This window comes from Rhododendron vialii, chromosome 11a (genome assembly GCF_030253575.1).
Source record: "Rhododendron vialii isolate Sample 1 chromosome 11a, ASM3025357v1".
In the NCBI taxonomy this organism is placed as follows: Eukaryota; Viridiplantae; Streptophyta; class Magnoliopsida; order Ericales; family Ericaceae; genus Rhododendron; species Rhododendron vialii.
This window is the reverse complement of record NC_080567.1, coordinates 16900966-16920179: the sequence shown is the minus strand read 5'-3', so window position 1 is coordinate 16920179 and position 19214 is coordinate 16900966. Positions and strand designations below refer to the sequence as shown.

Below are 19214 nucleotides of genomic sequence, written 5' to 3'. Positions count from 1 at the left end.
TTCATGGTTTATTCATGTTTTTTGCTTAAATCATGGTGCGAAATCATGACTCGTATTTGTATGTTTTAAATAAATCCTGGTGTATTCATTAAATCGTAATTATTTTGGTTCGATTCAATTTGAAATAATTGTTTCATGATAAGTTGACCACATTTTTGCATGTATTGATAATGTTAAAATGTTCACGTATTAATCAAAAATGTCATATTTTTAATTGATCTTATTCCATGAAATATGGTTAAATTACCATCAAAACAAGTGTTATCGTGATCAACGTTTTATGGTTAGATTACCATGTCGATTCCAACGTTTCATGACCATTCATAATCTAGCTTGAAACCGATTTAATAAACATGGCATACTCCCAAAATATTATCATTGAAATATAAAAGTAATCAATTATATTAAAATTACCAAAAAATCATGAATTATGATTGTTTTGATGCGATTCAATTTGAAATATAAAAGTAATAGGATAAAAAATAAAAATGGTCAATTATATTTAAATTTATCAAATCCCACTGAATTAGAAAAACAATCCAATCTAATCCTTCTAAATTGGGAAAACAATCCAATCCAATCCCACCAAATTAGGAAAGCATTAATATAACATAATATATGTATATCATAGTGAAAAGGGTAAGAAAGGTAATTCACATACTAAGAGGATGAAAACATAAGCATGAAAAAATGACATGATGAATTCTTACATGGCATGAATAAAAAGGATGGATATTTAAATATTCCAATGCAGGGAGTCTTTAACCAAGGGGGACGAGATACTACAACCTCAGAAAGACACGGTCTAATCATTAGGGCTCAATTGAATGCGAGATTAGGTTTAGAGGTATTATGTAAGAAGGGGGATTGGATTGGATAGTAGGGGGTATTATAAAAGAAGAGTGGGCCTATATTGATATGAATGGGATTAAATAATACTACTTGGTTTGGATGAGGGATAAAATGGGAGATAATGTTGTTGTGTACTGTAGTTGAAATGAAAGAGAAAGGGGGTATTAGAGCATCTTCAGCCTTCACCCATATTTTTTTTCTCAAATTTGAGTCAAATTTTGGGTAAAAACCCATTTTGGGTAGACACATCTCCAACCATCAAACCCAAATTTTACACATCTCCCTCTTTCTCTCTCTCTAACTAGTCGTTGGAGAAATGGGTCAAGGCAAAAGTTGTCTCAGATTTGGGCAAAAAAATGGATAAAACCTAAAATGGGGAAGGGTTTGGGTCAAAGATTGGAGAGATATTTTTGTGGTTTTTGCCCCATTTTTAAATTTGAGTTTTAAAATGGATCAAGGCTGGAGATGCTCTTAGGAGAGTGATTCCACAATGCCGGCTCAAATCCTAGCCATATGTAAGCTCCCTCAAGGGGTATTAGGGGGTTATGGAGGAGGGGATATTATCAAATCCCCCGATTTTTTACTTCCCAAACTACGACTGGCCCCACGGATTAAAAGAAGGGATTGGACAATACCCCTTCATAGTGTGGCATCCAAACGAGCCCTTACTGTACTACTTTCTTGGTGGGTTTCTAGCCTAACCACATAGACTTTCCCTCCTCTGTCTTTTGTTTGAAAATGAACTAAAGGGGGGGTTTCCGTACCTAAAATTTTGTAGATTTTTATTTGTGATCGACAAGTTTTTAAGTGCTTTCGATAGTGAATAAGTTATTGAAAAATGTCAAGTTGTTTCCGGTAGTGAAAAAGTTTTTTTGGGGTATGTGATTGAAAAAGTTGTTGAGTTGATAAAAAAAAATTTGTTAGCAGAGTGATAATGCTAAAACTGTTTTTATTAGTGCCAAAACTCCAATGCATAAAAATCTTGTACATTACACATGGTACAAGCCTTTTGTGTACTAGAGTTTTGGCACCAACAAAAACAGTTTTTGCATTATCATTTCCCTAAGTTTTTAGTGTTTTTTATTAGTGGAAATGAAATAATAAAATGCGTTAAGTTTTTAGTGGAAACACTAAAAAATCTTTGGATTGATATCTTTAAAGATTTTTTTGGAGACTTATTTTTGTGATTGAAATTGTTTACGTTAAAAAATATTAACACTATTTTTTGTATAAATGCAATCTAAAATTTAACGTTTAGTGCTTGTGTATTTATTATGTTGTCGACTTAGTTATACTTAACTTCTTTAAAAGTTATAGTGCTTTCTTTATTTGAATTTTTTTCGGATTTTTTATTTTTGCGCCAATTTTTTGTGGATTGTTTAGAAAAAGTTAAAAAAATTCTACTTATACGCAAATATTTTATAAAATAACCACTTTTAAATAAAAAAAATCAACTATTTTTCACAAATTTTAGAAAGTAAGACCCCATTCCACCCAAACTTTTTGCATTTTTAGAAAAAGTGCACGTTTTGTCCTTATTTAAATTTTTTTCGTGTTTATTAATTTTGCACCAAAGTAGAGAATAGCAGAGATGAGATAGATACATGTATAGGTTGAAAGTATGTAAAATCTAAAATTAGATCCAGTTATAATAATTGATTAACTACACAAGATAAATATGAAAACAATAATTCAAGTCAAGTCCCAATTTAACGGTAAAATTCTTGTCAAAATAAATAAATAAATAAATTTAACGGTAAAATTATTATTCCTTTGTCAATTTCCACGTAGATTTTTTCTTTTCCTTGACACACGGGTTATTTCTTCTTCTCCCCCATATAAGAATATAAATGGAAACTGGCAAAATGATTAATTCCTTCCAAAATGGATTTATGTTTTTATTGTAGTGATTGGAGATTTTCCAAATTCTAAAATAAATTCGATTTTGTGTTCTAGTTTGTTAGCAAATAACAGCAATTCGGGTTCAAAAAATAAAACAGAAAGGGGGTTCTAGGAAGTAACGGTTGATACCCGAACTTTTTGAAGTGTACACTTCAAGTTGTAAATAGACTCGAACCAAATCAAACGAAAAATTAAGAACAGGGTATTTTGAGTGTATTTGTGTAAGCGGTTATGCATTAGCGCGCACACACGCTCATTCAAATTTGTTGTTATGTGCATTAGCATACACGCACACGCTCATTCAAATTTTTTGTTACGTGCATTAGCATACACGCACACGCTCATTCAAATTTGTTGCTATTGCGTCAGGATTAGATGGTTATTGCATGCATTGCGAAAGGGAGAGCAAGCACTCAACTCTGTATAAATGCTCTTCCGTTTGAATATATACAATTGGACAGTGGTATTTTACGTTCAGAGTTACTCCGAGAAAAGTTCTACAAATTTGGGATAAATGGGGGTGGGAAGGCACATATGAAGCTTCCAACAAAATGGCAATGGAGCGAGCAACTAAATATGGACCCGGGGATGCTGCCGAGCGGATACACTTGGTATTGTAAAGGAGATTCCACCGGCCAAAAGGGTAGGATCAGCTGCCGCAGCACTGCATGTATACCCAATAACTGATGCAATACATGATTATGACTTCGCCGGAAGAAGAGGAAATAAGACCATATGTCCAAGACCGTATCGGAATGTTTTCCAAAACAAGTGCATTCTCCTACAAACATCTGCGAAATCCCACCATGAACCTCCAGAAGTAAGGCAATATTCCAAGAACATATCAACCTTAGCCTCCCACTATGACCCGAGATTATGGAGGCTTCCTAGTGCTTCATTAACAGAGTTTGATCGGGAATGCTTTCGGTAATTAGGTTTTGTTCGATCCGCATCGCCACCCTCTTTTTTTGCAGAATTAGCTGCTGCCTGCTCCTTCATGGCTTCCTTTTCTAGTTTCTTTCTTTCAGCATCTGCCTGCTGCTCATTCTCGTCGCGTGCTTTGTTGAACATCTTACAGAAGACGGCCAAAATCTGTGTAACTGCAAACAGAAACCCAAAAAAGGCTCAGCAGTCAGCCTACGCAAATGGAGACCAGATAATCAACTACATGGAAAGAAGAAAGTACTGGTCATCAAATCCTATACAATTAACTAGCTTCCACTTTTATAGCACCATCAACAAATCTAATATAAGAAATGCAGAAATCATGCAAATCAGAGCTTAAGAAAGGGCACTAATTATCAGTCGTCTCCAGACAAGCTGAACAAATACCAAAATACCAAATCATGCCGATAGAATAATACTACAATGGTGTTGGTAGAGGAAGGAAAACATTGAAGTATTCTAGAGTCATGATTTACATTACCTGGAATCACTAAAACCCTAGAGAAACGTTTTAGAATGTATGTTCCCCGACATGGTAAACAAAAGCACTATACGTTCATTCCAAAGCAGCGAATTCAGCGATCCACAGTGACCCTCCCAATTTTTGCACACACCCCCCACCACCACCCCCCCCCCCCCCCCCCCCCCCAAATAAAAAAATAAAAAAATTCAAACGTGGTATGATAAACAATGGAGAGATCGTCGAGCTAGGGAAAGACAAAATGCCAATAAACTGGTCGTTGTGCTCATAGAAATTGTTTTCCATGAATAAGTGGAAAGATAGATTTCGGTATTATCGGGGGTCTACCGCTTGAAAGACGCATATTTTAACAGTATAATGTATACAAGCCTACCCCACTAACTAAAATTAAAGGCATGTGGGGTACCAAGTTCCCACTCCCAGTTCTTATACTGTAATGGTCCATGTCCCAGATAACACAGGTCCTGATGGTTCTTAGGGGGTGTTCCCCTTTTTGCAAAAAATAACTTTTTGAAAAAGAAGGCAATTTTAAGCTCAAAAATTATGTGTTTACGCAAATAATTTTTCTACCAATATGGATCTTGTTTGATAGATCTCATTGAGATCTTTAAAACGGTGCAAAAAAAAATTGAAAAATCATTTTTCATTTTCGTTATATTTGAGTTTGAAATTACCTCTTTTTGAAAAAGTTACTTTTTGGAGAAAGCGGAACGGGGCCTTAACTCCTCAGACGGTGACAACTGACGACAGTAGAATATCTAAACTTTCTGGAGAGTGGAGAGTGTCATGAAATTTATTGATTGAGAGAGTTAACATATAACTAAAGAAAATTGCCAGAGGTTTTTTCTCCATCTTGTCATCTAGCCAAAATACAGAGAATTCTTGAACAGAATCCATGTAGACTATTGATGTGTGTTTGTGGGTGTGTTGGTGGTGGTGGCTGCATGGGAAGGGAGGTCAAACAGAAACAAGATAGCGAATCCCAACCTTACATCAATAGAAATCGAAGCAATTACGTAATATGGAAAATTAAAATCAAACCTTGTTCAAAAGGGCACCTCGCAGGATCCTCCCCAAAATACTGAGACAACGAATCTGCACTTCTTCCCTACAAGACAATGCAACAGAAAACTTTAACTCACCGAGAACCAGCAGATAGACAAATTACAAGACAGAAATTAAGGCTCACCACTTCAGAGTACAAGGAGATAAGCGACCTTACTTCAGCTTCAGCAGTATCGAGGAAAATCTTCAAGGCCTGAAAGATGAATTGAATCTTTGCTTTGCATGAAAAAACGAGCTTTTATAGATATTTTCTGTCAAACTCTACTTCTAACAGAAAACTCAAGAGTTCAAAATCAAGGATGATAACCAATCCCAGAGAACAATAGTTTGAACCAGATACCACCTAGACTTTACATGAATGCAAACACACATGACCTTGAAGTTTAAATGAGTTCTACCCATGACCCATGTAACAGCAAGAAGCCCTATAATACCCACCAACTTCACCATCACATTTACCTGACAAAGGGAAACTAATATGTCTATTTTAAGGCTCCCTAAACTATCAGTTGTGTACTTATATTCGAGGCCGGAACTAGGATTTTTCATTTGTGGGGTACATATATATGGATAATAAGTACAATTTTGATCATTCAGTAGATATTCCCTTCTCCTTGGTTCCTATATCGGAAATCTGCTTCAATGTCACCACCAATGGCAAATTTATGATTCTCAATATGTGAATCCGAAATAAAAAAATAAAAAAAGAAAGAAAGAAGTTTAACTCTGGACCTCTGGATCAGAGAGAGAGAGAGAGTCTCAAATCTTTCCTCCCAGTTGATCTCCATGGGGATACCGGTGAATTTGGGTATAAATGTTTGGAGATTTGTCTCTGTGTGGGAGAAGAAAACTAGTGAGGAGATTCTATTTGCCCTCCTGAGTTTTCTAAGTACCAAACCTTTGATATGAGTTGGGGCAAATTAGGAGTTTAAAGTGGTGGGATCAAATAAGCATATTTTGGGTGTGAAGTATAAATCTCCCCAGTGAAAAATGGGAGGCAGTGGGGTCAATTGACCCAATTTGTCTCTTGATTCCTCCACCCCTGCTTATATTCAGCCTGTGATAACTAACAACCATTAATCAAGGTATTCTAGTCTAGCATAAGTTAAGATTCTTAAGAGTGTGGAAAACCCCATCAACAAAAAATGATAAGTAAAAAACGGAAGTTTGTAGAGAGAAGGGACTGGGTCAAGCACATAAACTATTCAACAAACAACTCATGTACCTTCCCTCTGGAAAAGCAAACCAAGAGCATCTATTGTTAGTTAATCCAGTGACTGATTTCTCAACGTCAACACCAAACAAAAACCAATTTTTCCATTAAACCAACATTCTGATCATGCATGAAGTTCCAGTAAACATTGGAAAAATTGCTTTACTCCATTCCCAAGGACAAACGTCAAATGTGAAAACAAGAATCTTAACTTGCCAAGATATGCAACCTATAGTTACACTTGAAAAATACGAGTTCTTCTAACGGTACTAACATTACTGACAAACATATAGGAACTTCAGATTGTGAATCCATGTGTACATTAACATCGTAATGAATAACCTAACGGGCACATGCTTCTCAATGAAGAAAGTAAGAAACCACGAGTCCCAAGCACACAACCCTCACCTTTTGGAAGCCTGCAGAGATGGCACCATCATTCTCTGAAGCGGTGAGTTCCTGCTCAACCTTTTCAAGACCTTTACTAACAGCTTGCATTTCTTCAGCTAAAGATTTCAATTGAATCTGGCCATTTGCAGATGGAAGAACCAATATATTGTCCATATTACTATAGACACCCTAATTATGCAATAGTAAATCTTAGTAAAAATCTTGCACTTATACCATGTCGTACATACCTTGGAGGCTGCTTCTAAATGACCGAGATCCTTATCAAAATCCAGCAACTCCGGTAACTTCTCGGCAAGGATCTAATAAAGAAAAGAAAGAAAAATGACTATAGCATCACACAAGCATGAAGTACCCAAAAAAACTTTAAAAGAAGCAAAAGAACGACATACTCACAATTAAATGGAAATATTGTTAAACCATATACTGTGAACTAGCAAGGAAGAAGCAAGAGTCAAAGGAGTAACAAGCATGGAATGATGGAAAGCAAATTGAAGAATCTATATAAATATGATCACAAAATTTCCTCAAATGAAATAGATTAGGTCATACAATCTGCTCAATTGAAATTAATGATTTCCAGAGAAACAAAATTTGGACTGGCAAAGAGGACTCAAGTGTTACGCTTTATAAAATATCTAGTAAACAAAAAATTCTTAACAAGATCCTTTACAAAAGAAGACAGGTGCACGTGCATCCTTTCAGGCATATGCAGATTGCAGACTTCTCCAGGGTATTACTTAAAACTCTCGAGGTCCTTATGAACAACAGATTAATGAAATAAATGAAGGTGAGCTTAGCAAAACAAGTTCTCATCAACCGAAACAACCCAAGCGTAAACCACACATGTATCAGATCACTACTCAACAAAGCCTTCCAAGTGAGACTCTAAACTGGTCTACCTTGCATAAATAATGCATCAACGTCATTTTATTGTTCCTTGCACGGGTATCAGACAGCTTGAGTAGGCTGTCCAATTTGAATCCTACAGCAGATCCTGCAATATGAAAGAGGACATCAATGTTAAAAGGCTTCCACCAAAAAAGGAACCGTAAATCATTACACGCTAGTCCTACAGAATACCTCGAGCAGTGCCTTGGTTCAATGCATTTCCCAAAGTGAGAATCGTCTGCATTACTTGACGCAATTTCGCTGATTCTTTAACCTACAAAAAAGCGGATGGTATATTTATTAGTTTTCGAAATCTTTTGGTGTAACTTGCAAGAGCTAACTTTACAAACCCAAAAATGAGAGGCCGTACCTCTCTCGCAGCACCGTTTATTGTGTCCAGGTTACATCTTAATTCATTCACCTGAACAAAGTTGTATAAGCACGTACAGCAAGAATTGATGATAGCATTCTGCATATGAGAAACAAAAAGCACCAGAACACTCTACCTGACTGGAAAAAGTAATGCTAAATGCAAATACTCGCAATTTAGATTCTACTCGTGGGACCTTCATCAGCTCCAGGAAAAACTGAAATTTGTTCATTAAGCACAATATTTGTAAGCAATTCATATGCAAGATGCTTTCAATTCCCTCCATGATCAAGACAAGAATAGAACCTGCTCACACTTTCCAAGCATATCCTTGTTCCCATTGTAGTTCTGAAAAAATAATAACACCATTAAGGAACAAATAAATTAGTTAAACATGGCTTTGAAATTATCTTAAGGCATAACAGAATAGGATATGTCGGATAAATGTCTACCACAACCCTGAAACCAAAATATGAGTATTTCAAACTGATAAAAAGACCTTTTCCATTTTCAGCAAAGGTCCAAGTCAGTTTCATGAAGCATTTCTCCTGCTTCAGCTCTCTTGTCCTTGTAGCACTTTAAAGTTGAGTTTTTTAACCAATTTAAACACTTCTTAACCCTTCCCCTACATTTTGAGCTTCAATGTAACACTCAAAACCCATGAAAGTAATTTGGAGAAACCAAACAATTAATCAATCAAGATACCAATTTAAATAACACTACTTTCCATTTGGAACAGGAAAACTTTTTTCAACTTCTAGCACAGTATGAAATGTAGGCAGCAGCATCGTACCAGTTTCCTCGTACTTTTAGTTTTACATGTCAAGAAAACTAACACTTTGAGAAAGTGTCGGACACTTATCAATCTCATCAACAAAGCCACTCATCACAAACGTGCAACTGATGGGTTTGCCTTCAAAAACACTCCCTATCCTGAGGCAAGCAGGCTATATTCTACCTTCCTAAATGTAAAATATACTGCTAAGTTAAATATCAGCACATAGTTACGAGTCCAACACAACTTCAAGCTATTGTAGGATGATAAAGCCTTTGCAGTTTGCACATAGAGGCACAAAAGTAGGCCAAATAATATAATAAAAAAGCAGTGCTATTAGATAACAAGGAGGAGAGGGAGGAGGGGAGTGCCTTAAGCATCGTCATCTCTTCTTTTGTAGGACAAAATTTAATGAGATTCTCCACTTGGTCAATGTCCAGGGCCGAAGAATCCAAAGCAAGAACAGCATTCTGGAAAGAGAACATCTTTAACTTGTAGCACACCAAAGTTCTATGATGGTACTTCAAGATAAACAAACTGATTTATAACAGCATGAACAAAAAAAAACAATAATAATACATTATACCGCAACATTTACTTTTGTTACGTTAACTACAACAGATCAAGCTGTCACAGATTTACTAGAGCACAAACCAATGGATTTGCATGCGCTTGTACAATCTTTCTGAACAATTGAGAATTTTATTCTCCTGGAAGATAGCAAGCTAATAAACAAGACAAACACTTCATTCTGGATGAGTCATCTTGTTAATCAAGGCCCAAACTCAAGCTTTGAGATTCAAAAGACTGAATCTGCATGGATATTCCAGTTTAAATAAGTGCCAGCCCTGATTGCACAAGTGGGAGCAGGGTGGAGTAGCGAGGGGCACTTAAAAGAGTCTTAGGGTTGGGAGTGCTTGTAGAAGCATTTATATTATATAATACAATTATAATCTAAAATAAGAATGTTCCTTTTTTTAGGTCTACTTCCAGGAACATATTGAGTGAGACAAGGTGGGGCAAGTAGCTTTGAGGATTAGAGCATGTGGCTACAAACCACGGTGTCGTGGGTTCGAATCCATCCTCGACCACAACCTTCAAGAAAAATAATTATTATAAATGTATATGTTTGAACAAATACCGAAGGTTGATGTCAACATCCTTTTCTTTGAACATTTTAGAAAATTGATGTCTACAAAAAAATTGTTCTTTTTGTGTAAATCTAAACCAGTGATATGCTCTTGCTTTGTAGCTTTTCTTTTGTCCCTCTGATATTCATTTGCTAGAGAAGTTTCGTCCTATTTTGAAGTGGGGTTATTTCTCGAAGGGAGTGAGGTTTTCACAAGATTCTTGCTCTTAACTCAAGCTTCTAGACTGGATTTGCCACCCTGGGTACGTAGTGTCGCTGAGGAAGGAGTCCATACATACAAAAAATTTGAACCCTAACAGATTCTTGCTCTTCAAGTCAAGCTCTAGGTAATATCAATATCACTCTTCCCAAGAGTACAAATAGAACTCAAAGGAAATATAGTACAGTGAAGGGAACACAGACCCCATCGGTAGAAACCAGGCACGGTCATTCAGCTAACCCCCACCCTTTTGGCTGTTACTTCAACAAAATCTCCATTCATAAATCAAATATGACATAGCCTTAATAATAAAAAGAATTCAAACAAATCAAGACTAAACAACTCATAATTATCCATTTGGAAATAGATCTGTAAGAAAACTAAAGTTGCTTTCACATAAATGTGTGTGCAATGGGAAGAGGAAAAGGTGAGCTTACAATCATATCCGAAAGCGGAATTTTTATTTTAGTGAGCATGATTTCACAGTTTTTTGCTCTGTTCAAATCAACCTGAAAGAAAGAAGCACAAAGAGAACATTATTAAACTGAACCGATAAGAACTTTTTACCGCTTTCATGAAGGAAAAGAAAATGGATGAAATTGCACCCCACTTTCATCAGGTACATAAATTTGAAAACAAAAGAGATGCTCCATATAATTCACTCCAATGAACACCACAACTAACTTGTCAATTAGGGACTAATGACGTACTAACAAAAACAACAAGAAATAGAAAAAGAATTAGCTTTTCCATGATGGAAAGACTGTTGGGCTCGTCGTCGAGAGAAGTAAAGACATTGTTCTGGTAAGAAGCAAACAAATGTGATGTGCTCACTGCTAGTGCCCGTTAAAGATGTGCTAACAACTCAGCAAAAATAAGTATTATCACCAACCTACTCTTTAACCGTTTAACGCATCCTCTATCAGAGTTGACAGGATGGATGCCATTGTCTGACAAAGATAAACACCCATATCTATGCCCTGTCATGTGACATGGGCGCTCCTTAACTACCAAGTCCATGTACTAGAGGCTTAGACTACGCAACCTCAGTATCATCCATTGCTCTGGAACAAAAGAAACATGAATATGCCATGATACTTCCGATACGTCATTTTGAGGCGAGCTCACTCACTTGGAGGCAAGACAGCCGGACTTATTCTCTTGGAGATGGAATCTTGCCGGTAGTATGGTACGAACCCTAGGGACATAGCATGCACCGGAGGCCTTCCCTTCTTGATAACCACGAGGCTATCTCCAACTTCTTTGCCTTTCTTGATATAATTTTCAATTATTTGGCAGCAGACCATATTTTGCATTCCGCAGACAAACAGGACATACAAATTACCTTCCTTGGTCAGATATTTGTCTAAGTCGCCGAAGTAAAAACAACGTGAACGGTATCCTAATGTTATATAAGACCAGCATATAGAGTTATGCCAAAGTGTTAACATGGGCTCGCAATCAGCATCTCATTCATAAATGTGGCCCCCTCTGCCTCAACCAGGCATCATTCATCCCTCTTATGAAAGAATCAATCTCCGCCATCTCCGTGAAGTTAAAATGTGTCGTTTCCTTAATATATGATCGCGTAAATCCACCGAGCAGCTTGCAAGGTTGTTAGCATGTAGTCTCGGGTAAAGCCACCCATTAAGTTAAATGACTAATAGTTTTGAAGTTCTGACTGCAACTCAATCCGGCTGGATGTTTCTCATGTTCCGTGGAAATCCTTTCTTCTAGTTGAAAATTGGATAGACAAAGAAGATGAGAAAAAATCGGATGGACATGCATTACTATATAGTTACCCAGAGCGATTAGCCTAAAACACCCCAGCATTAGGCCTAAGCAAATCAACAGTGGAAATGAATGGATTCATCCGTATCATTTTCCGTCGGCAATCACAACTGTCAAATTGACATTCTCAAAAGATACGATATCACAGTTTAACACCCTGCTGTTATAATTTGACTGCAACTTCATTAACTAAGGAGCTGAAGTCAATTTTACCTAACTACTGTCAAGTAAAAGCATAGCTGTATGCATTCAGAAACTAATTGCTCCAACAAGTTCCGATTAAGCTAAAAAGGAGAAACTTGTGTTGCTTACCAATTGTACTTTCTCGGGTTTGTTGATTTTAGAACCAAGTCGACCTCCACCTTTGTCAGCGCCATCTGAAGTAGAAGCAGCTGAAAACAGACTTTCAAGTTCTGATATATCAATCTCAGCGGCCCTACAACGAAATGTCACCATTTGGTATCAAAGAATTCTACTGGAGATGAAAGAATGACATATGCAAAACAAAAGAGGAAATAAGACCCAGCAAAAGCCAAGCACGTAAAGCTCAGAAGATACATCTTATCAACTATTTTATTGTGAAATTAAGTGGAAGTCATAATTAAATCGTCAAAAGGCATCACTATATTTAGTATCGGTGATTGCGCTATAGGCAACAACTAAGCTCACACGACATCCAAAGATGACAAATTTTTTAAAGTCAACTTCTCATTCAGGCAATCCTAAAGTGATGGTCCAAAGAATTCCAAAAATTACAACTGCAACATCTGAAAAGGAAATTCTAGAAATAAGAATCCGGTTTCAAATAAGAATTTCAAATCCACATACTTTGTTTGATTTTCCTGTTTTTGAGAGTCAGCCCATAAACTCCCTTGCATTGCTCGGGTAACTTTCACCCAATGTAATGGCTTCAATGAATTTCGCTTAGGAGGAATAGAACCTATACCAACTCGCCCCCTTCCATGACTTGTTGAACCTGATGAGGCTTTTCCTCTTCCGGAAGATGGAGGTGGTGGTGGTGGAGCACTGGAGCCCTTTGCCACAGGCGGTGGAGGTGGACCTGGTGCCAAACCACGACTTGGAGGTGGAGGGGGGGCCCCGGGAGGCTTTGGTGCCTCCGGAGGAGGTGAGGGATTGGAAGATTGTCGAGGGGGTCCTGGAGGAGGTGGTGGTGGCGGTGGCGGCTTTGCGTTAATGCTAGGGCTGAGACCTAAAAGAGGTGGCGGAGGTGGTGGTGGCGGCTTCTTCGTGGCAACACCAGCATATTGCGGTGCCAATGGCAGCGGAGGGGGTGGGGGTGCAAGTGTTGATGGTTGACTAGAGGAAGAGGAAAGGGGAGGAGGTGGCGGAGGCGGGGGACACCTAACAGAGATTGAAGAAGGAGGTGGAGGCGGCGGCGGCGGTGGGGGAGGGCCTTTACTTGAGGAAAGAGGTGGAGGAGGACCTTTACTTGCAGTGGGAGGCGGAGGGGGAGGTGGATGTGGCAGAAGATGGCTACTTGTAACGAAAGGCGGAGGTGGTGGGGGTGTTGGAGGTGGAGGTGGTGGAGGGCTTCTACTAGTAAGCGGAGGAGGAGGCGGCGGCGGAGGAGGCATCTTAGAAGGACCTCTACTGATAATAGGCAGCAAGGGAGGTGGCGGGGGTGGCGGGGGAGGACCTTTACTGGTAGCAGGAGGCGGAGGAGGTGGTGGTGGAGGCGAGGGTGGCAGACCTCTACTGGTAGTAGTAGGCAGCGGCGGAGGCGGAGGCGGAGGAGGAGATCCTCCACTAGAATTTGTAGTAGGTGGAGGCAGAGCTGGTGGATGCAGTGAAGTTCCTCTAGTCGAATTAATTTGGAAAGGCGGAGGAGGTGGAGGCGGAGGAGGTGGAACGGCATATGTACCAAAAAAAGGAGGTGCTGGTGGCAAAATCGAAGAAAAAGATGGACCCTCTTCACTCGGAACTGAAGATTGTTCCTCAACAGTTACAGATGGAACTTGATTTGAAGGTGTTGAAGTCACATCCATATCCTGTTGAACAACTCCTTCAAGAGGAGATGGTATTGAATCAACATTATCTGGCGTCTTTGGTGCATCCGCAGACATCTTAGGATCAGATACTTCATCTGAAGCAGAATCCTGAGATAAAGGATCATCCAAGAAATTCAAACCCATTGCACTAGTGTTTGTCAGGTTATTAACCTTTTCTGCGTCCAGAAAATCCAAGCTATCAGCTATGCTAGACGCGTTATTTTCTTCTTCGGAATCAAAAGGTGATAAATATGTACTTGCTCTACTCCGCAACATTGACAGTTCTTTTGCGTCATTTAGCACTGAGAGTTGTTTGAGCAACCAAAACGCAGCATCGTCTCCATTATCAACCCACTCAATACCACTGAAAAGTTCTTGAACCCTAGAAAAAGCTTCAAGGGGCAATCCACCTCTCTCCTCACCATCTAAGATTGTAGTTTGAGCTTTTTGGGGAGAGATGCTGTCAACCTCGCCAAACAGAACCTGAATTTAAGCAGAATAAAATTGTAATGAGATGTATGACCATTGGCCAGTGTAAGTAAACTAAGTTCCATCAAATACTCAGCTCTTGCTAGTCATAAAATATTCACCTCTGCTCGAAATCCCTTTGGATAGCGCACCTTTGAATCCCACATTATATCCAAGTTATCAGAATTTAGCATCAAGATGTTAGACCGGATAAAAGCAGTATTGAACATGATACGAAACATCATAACTTCTCTTTCAGGTTCCAAGTCTAAGTGGACACACTCCAACACAACATCCCCTTTCACCAAACACTGAATATCAATCTTGATAACGTCACTGTCTTTCTGCAATAAAATAGCATTGTTAGTGGGACCTACCTATGCAAGAAAAGGCAGTGCCAAAAATCATGCAAAATTACAAACAAGAAACTCTTTACCCGGCGGTAGTATCGAAGACTTCTATTTTTCTTGGACGTGGAAAACAACATTTGAGTGGTCAGACCACCTTTGCTGAGAAGGTTTCTTCCAAAAATACGGATAAGTGGCCTACACCCATTTTGATTGTCATAGCTTGGGATTGCACGAATAATAAGACAATCCAAAGAAAGAGCTCGTTCATGAGGAGGCCACTCTGGAGATATATTTCTTCTTGATACGTATTGGAGGTAGCGAAGCTGAGAGGGAAATGGATTTAAAGGTGACAAGAGCTGTAACAGACCTTTAGGAGCCTCTCTATGGACAATTTCAAGAGTCTTTCGTTCCCCACTATGCAACTTTCTGAAAATCAAGAAACTAGATAAAAGAAACGCCAAGAGGGGCCAACCCCCTCTCTCACAATGGAGCAGAACAACATTTTGGTGGTTCCAACCTGATAGCCAACTTTCACAAACACGAAGAAAATGGTGAATTAAAGACAGTGGCAGCAGGGGGCAACCCTCATACTGTCGCGGATAATCCATGACAGTTACATCATACTCGCACAAAATTTCGGCAAACTGACTCCGCTTCTCCCCTTCTCGGAAATTGAATGCGAGAAAGGATGATTCTGGGAATGCTTCATGTAATTCTGTTATGGTCTCATGCAAGTAAAGTTGGTACAATCCATCGGGCAAAACTTCGGTTGAAAAGCAAGAGTCAAACACTGCAAAGGTACACAAACCATAAAAATCCCAAAATTAACACAAAACTGTGCATGAGTAACAACAAGAAATGGTATTTGTATTCACAGAATCACAGATATGGGCATTGCCCAACATTAGTTTTCATATCGGTTGAACTCTCCACAAACCAAAAAGAACTTATCTTACCTTCTGGGGAAACTGGAGGTTCTTATTTACTCCTCACCTTAGGGGCTTGCACCCAATATGTAATGAATATAGGCCCTTAATTGTTTTTCTTTTTGAACAAGAAAGAAATGAGTATTAACTCATGCCAAAAGAAGGTGCAGACAGATTTCACAAGGCTCAAACCCAACACCACCCAGAAGGTCAATGTAGCAGTGTATAACTGAATGTATTAATATATCATCAGGTTTACGTTTGAGAATCAAGTTCCTTTACCATATACTCTGTCAACGAATTCAAGCAAGCCATCCGGGGCTCTTCTGTGAAAGAATCTACTAAGGATTGACATAGTTGTCCAGCAAATTACATCTGCATCTACGCCAATGAATCAATCCCTGAAAAACATGAAATTGCAGATAGAGTTCTGAGCTGAAATCCTATACAACAACAACGTTAACAGTACCATATAATCCCCAATCGACAGGGGTATGAGCAGGGGAGGTCCTTGGCGAGATACATGCACGAAATGACGGCTAGTTATGAAGTCTTACCATCTGAAATAGCGGCCCCACTAACCTCCAAAAATGGAGGAACTCAAGGGACGCAATGTCGTGAAATCCAAGACTATATTCAAAATTAAAAATAAAATGCTCCCTTTCAATGCTGATTAACTGATATCAAACACAAGAAATGAAAAAGGCATAAACTTCAAATGCCCACCAAAATTTACGGGACAAACACAAAGAAATGCAGTACTTCTCCTAAGCATAATATGACTGTCTAATTCAGTTAAGCTCGGTGCTTTTCTTTTTAGATACCAAAACAACAGAAAAACATGAAGATTTCTACATGTTTCTTCATTTCTTTTCTTCTCCTGAGCAATCTCAGCAACCAAACGGTGGGTATAAACAGGGCAGGGCCGGCCCTGTGCAGAAGCCTAGAAAAAAAGCCACAGCTTCAGGCCCCTAAACGATTAATACTCCTCCTAGTTTGAATGGATTCACGACATACCCATTACCCCTGAAGGGGAGTTTACTCACTAAACCCCGAACATATTACGTTTAAGCATCTAACTTGCCCCCCCCCCCCCCCAAAAAAAAAAAAACCCAGAAAAATAACAATAACGAAGAGAGAGAAAGAGGGAGACCAATAGAAAGAGGCGGAGAGAGAGAGAGAGGTACCTGTGCAGCTGTGCCAAGAGCTTTGTTCCATTTGAGATTTTGGGGTGGTTCTGATTCTGATCGATTAGGGGTTACAACTTACAAGTATATAACCTGGCACAATTACTTCAATGAAAACTCTGGTTTTTGAATTTTCAACTTTCAATTGGGACTGTAGATCAGAAACAAAATTAAAAATGAACTTTAATGGCGCTTTTGAATTTTTCGTCTCTTTAATTCATCTTCGAGCCGTCCAGGCCTGCAGTAAATTAGCCGGAGGGGGTTAAACAAATTTGAAAATGACGAGGAGAATTTTTAAGTAGTACCGTAGTATACTTTCTTTTATTTTTACTATTTTTAACTTATACAGTATTACCTCTATTTAATATTTAGAAAATCATGGAGCATATGTTAGATTGACAAAAATACGTTTACAAACAAAACTTAAGGGCAATTTCCATCTAAAACACCCCACAAAATGACATTAACCCTAGTGGCTAGACATCATAGGGGTTTCTCTTCTTTACAGCAATTCCAACCAAGTTTTATAACTCCAAAATAGATAATGAATGTGACATATTGAAAGAAGACTTTATAATTTATTTATTTTTTTAATAAAAATTTAGTCTCTAAATTTACTTTTGGGGTCTCCAAAAATGGTGACCACATTTTCATTTTGGAGATTAAATCTCTAAAAATGGCAAAAGTACAAAAAGTTGTGATAGATTACAAAATATCCCCTCAATATGTCACATACATTCTCTATTTTGGAATTTGGTTGGAGTTGCACTTTTATCTAAGCAAACCTCTTTATTATTCTCATTTAGGTCTCATTCCGCTAAGATTCATATTTTTTAAATACTTATTTATCGCTCTATGATACAAGTCATTCTCTTACAATACATCACTTTTAATTTAAAAATAAATAATTATTTTAGTTGATGGAACACACCCTAAAAAATGGAGGTTGAGTTCTCCGGAATGAGTTCACCCTCTATTTTTTGCATTTTTTGTTTCGGTATTTTTGTCCTTTTTTTTATTTATGTTCATTCACATTTTATTTTTTAAATTAATTATCTGTCTCGATGAGAAAAGTCAAAAAAAATTAAAATATAATAACCAAAAGCCAAAAAAGTCTATAAAACAAGAAAAAAAAATACTTCCAAACAGCTGATTTTTTGTGTGTGTCGTTTTATGTGAACTTTTTTTCAACTTTAGTTCACATTTTTATACTTTTTCGATTCCTCTCGTCGAGACAAACTATTAATCCCAAAAATTATGAAAAAAAGCTAAACAAAAATTTCAAAAATTAAGTTCTAGTAAAAAAATATTGAAAATGAAAAAATAGCATGAATCCATCTCCTTGGGACCCTGCTGTCCTTTAAGGGACAACATGGATGTTGGCCCCATCCGGATAGTCCATGTTCAGTAATGGACGGCTCAAATTTTACCTCGACTGGACAACTGAGATCTATTCGGTCGAAATATAATTTAAGTTATTCCCTGAAAGGTGCCAGGGTCATTAGTCTTGCCGGTAATCTTCTATTGGATGGGAATTTTGTTTGGAATAGCGAAAAATAAATTCTAAAAATAGTCTATTGAAGTGGTTATTGAGGTTGAAAAAACGTGTTAAATGCGCTAAAATATATAAAAGAACTAGTGCATGCCCGTGCCTTAGGCACGGTTCGAAAATGTGGCATTATAACTGACTTTTAGCATTTTTACTCTTTAGCAAGGTGTGAGCAACTGCTCGTGTCGCACCCGTCCTGGATATTTAGTATTTTAATTCACGTATTTAATTGAATTACACGTCTTAGGGTTAAATTGCATTCATTAGAAGTGTGGGGGCTTGTGTGTGATTTGTGGATGAGAGCATACTAGTTTGTGGACTAGCATACACATGATAACTTTACTTTTAAGTTTATCAACAGAGAACTAAAACGTGTTATTCTCCTGGAACTCTTCTATACACGTATATATAGAGAGAGAAGGGCACAACAAGAAGGAGAAAGAAGAGGAGAAAAGGGGAAAGGTTAGGGATTGTGTTTCTTTGCTTGAATTGAGGTTTGATTTTGATAACTCTTACGGCCTGTTTGGCTGGTCCTTAAGACCCCGCATAAGCCCGCATAACCCCTTCCTCGATTGCAACTCCTGGCCCCACTCTTTCTCTGGTGTTTGAGAGAGGAAAAAACTTCCTTGTTTTGTTCTGGATTTGGCCGACACCAGGATTGCTACTCCCCCTTTGCCAGGATT

General features: G+C 38.1%; 1 protein-coding gene across 1 annotated transcript; it reads right to left on the bottom strand.

Annotated features, from left to right (window-relative positions):
• Positions 1 to 3155: 3155 nt before the first annotated feature.
• LOC131306682 (formin-like protein 14) lies at positions 3156 to 17239 on the bottom strand. Its single transcript, XM_058333090.1, has 18 exons — positions 16983 to 17239; positions 16078 to 16196; positions 14956 to 15659; positions 14642 to 14863; positions 12871 to 14534; positions 12355 to 12478; positions 10689 to 10760; positions 9274 to 9372; positions 8434 to 8475; positions 8264 to 8344; positions 8128 to 8178; positions 7950 to 8031; positions 7769 to 7863; positions 7097 to 7168; positions 6867 to 6983; positions 5370 to 5438; positions 5222 to 5288; positions 3156 to 3854 (listed from the first exon to the last, which is right to left on the bottom strand). The coding sequence occupies exons 2-18, from the start codon at positions 16148 to 16150 to the stop codon at positions 3616 to 3618; spliced, it is 3873 nt and encodes a 1290-aa protein (XP_058189073.1). The 5' UTR covers positions 16151 to 16196; positions 16983 to 17239; the 3' UTR covers positions 3156 to 3615.
• Between the last annotated feature and the right edge of the window lie 1975 nt (positions 17240 to 19214).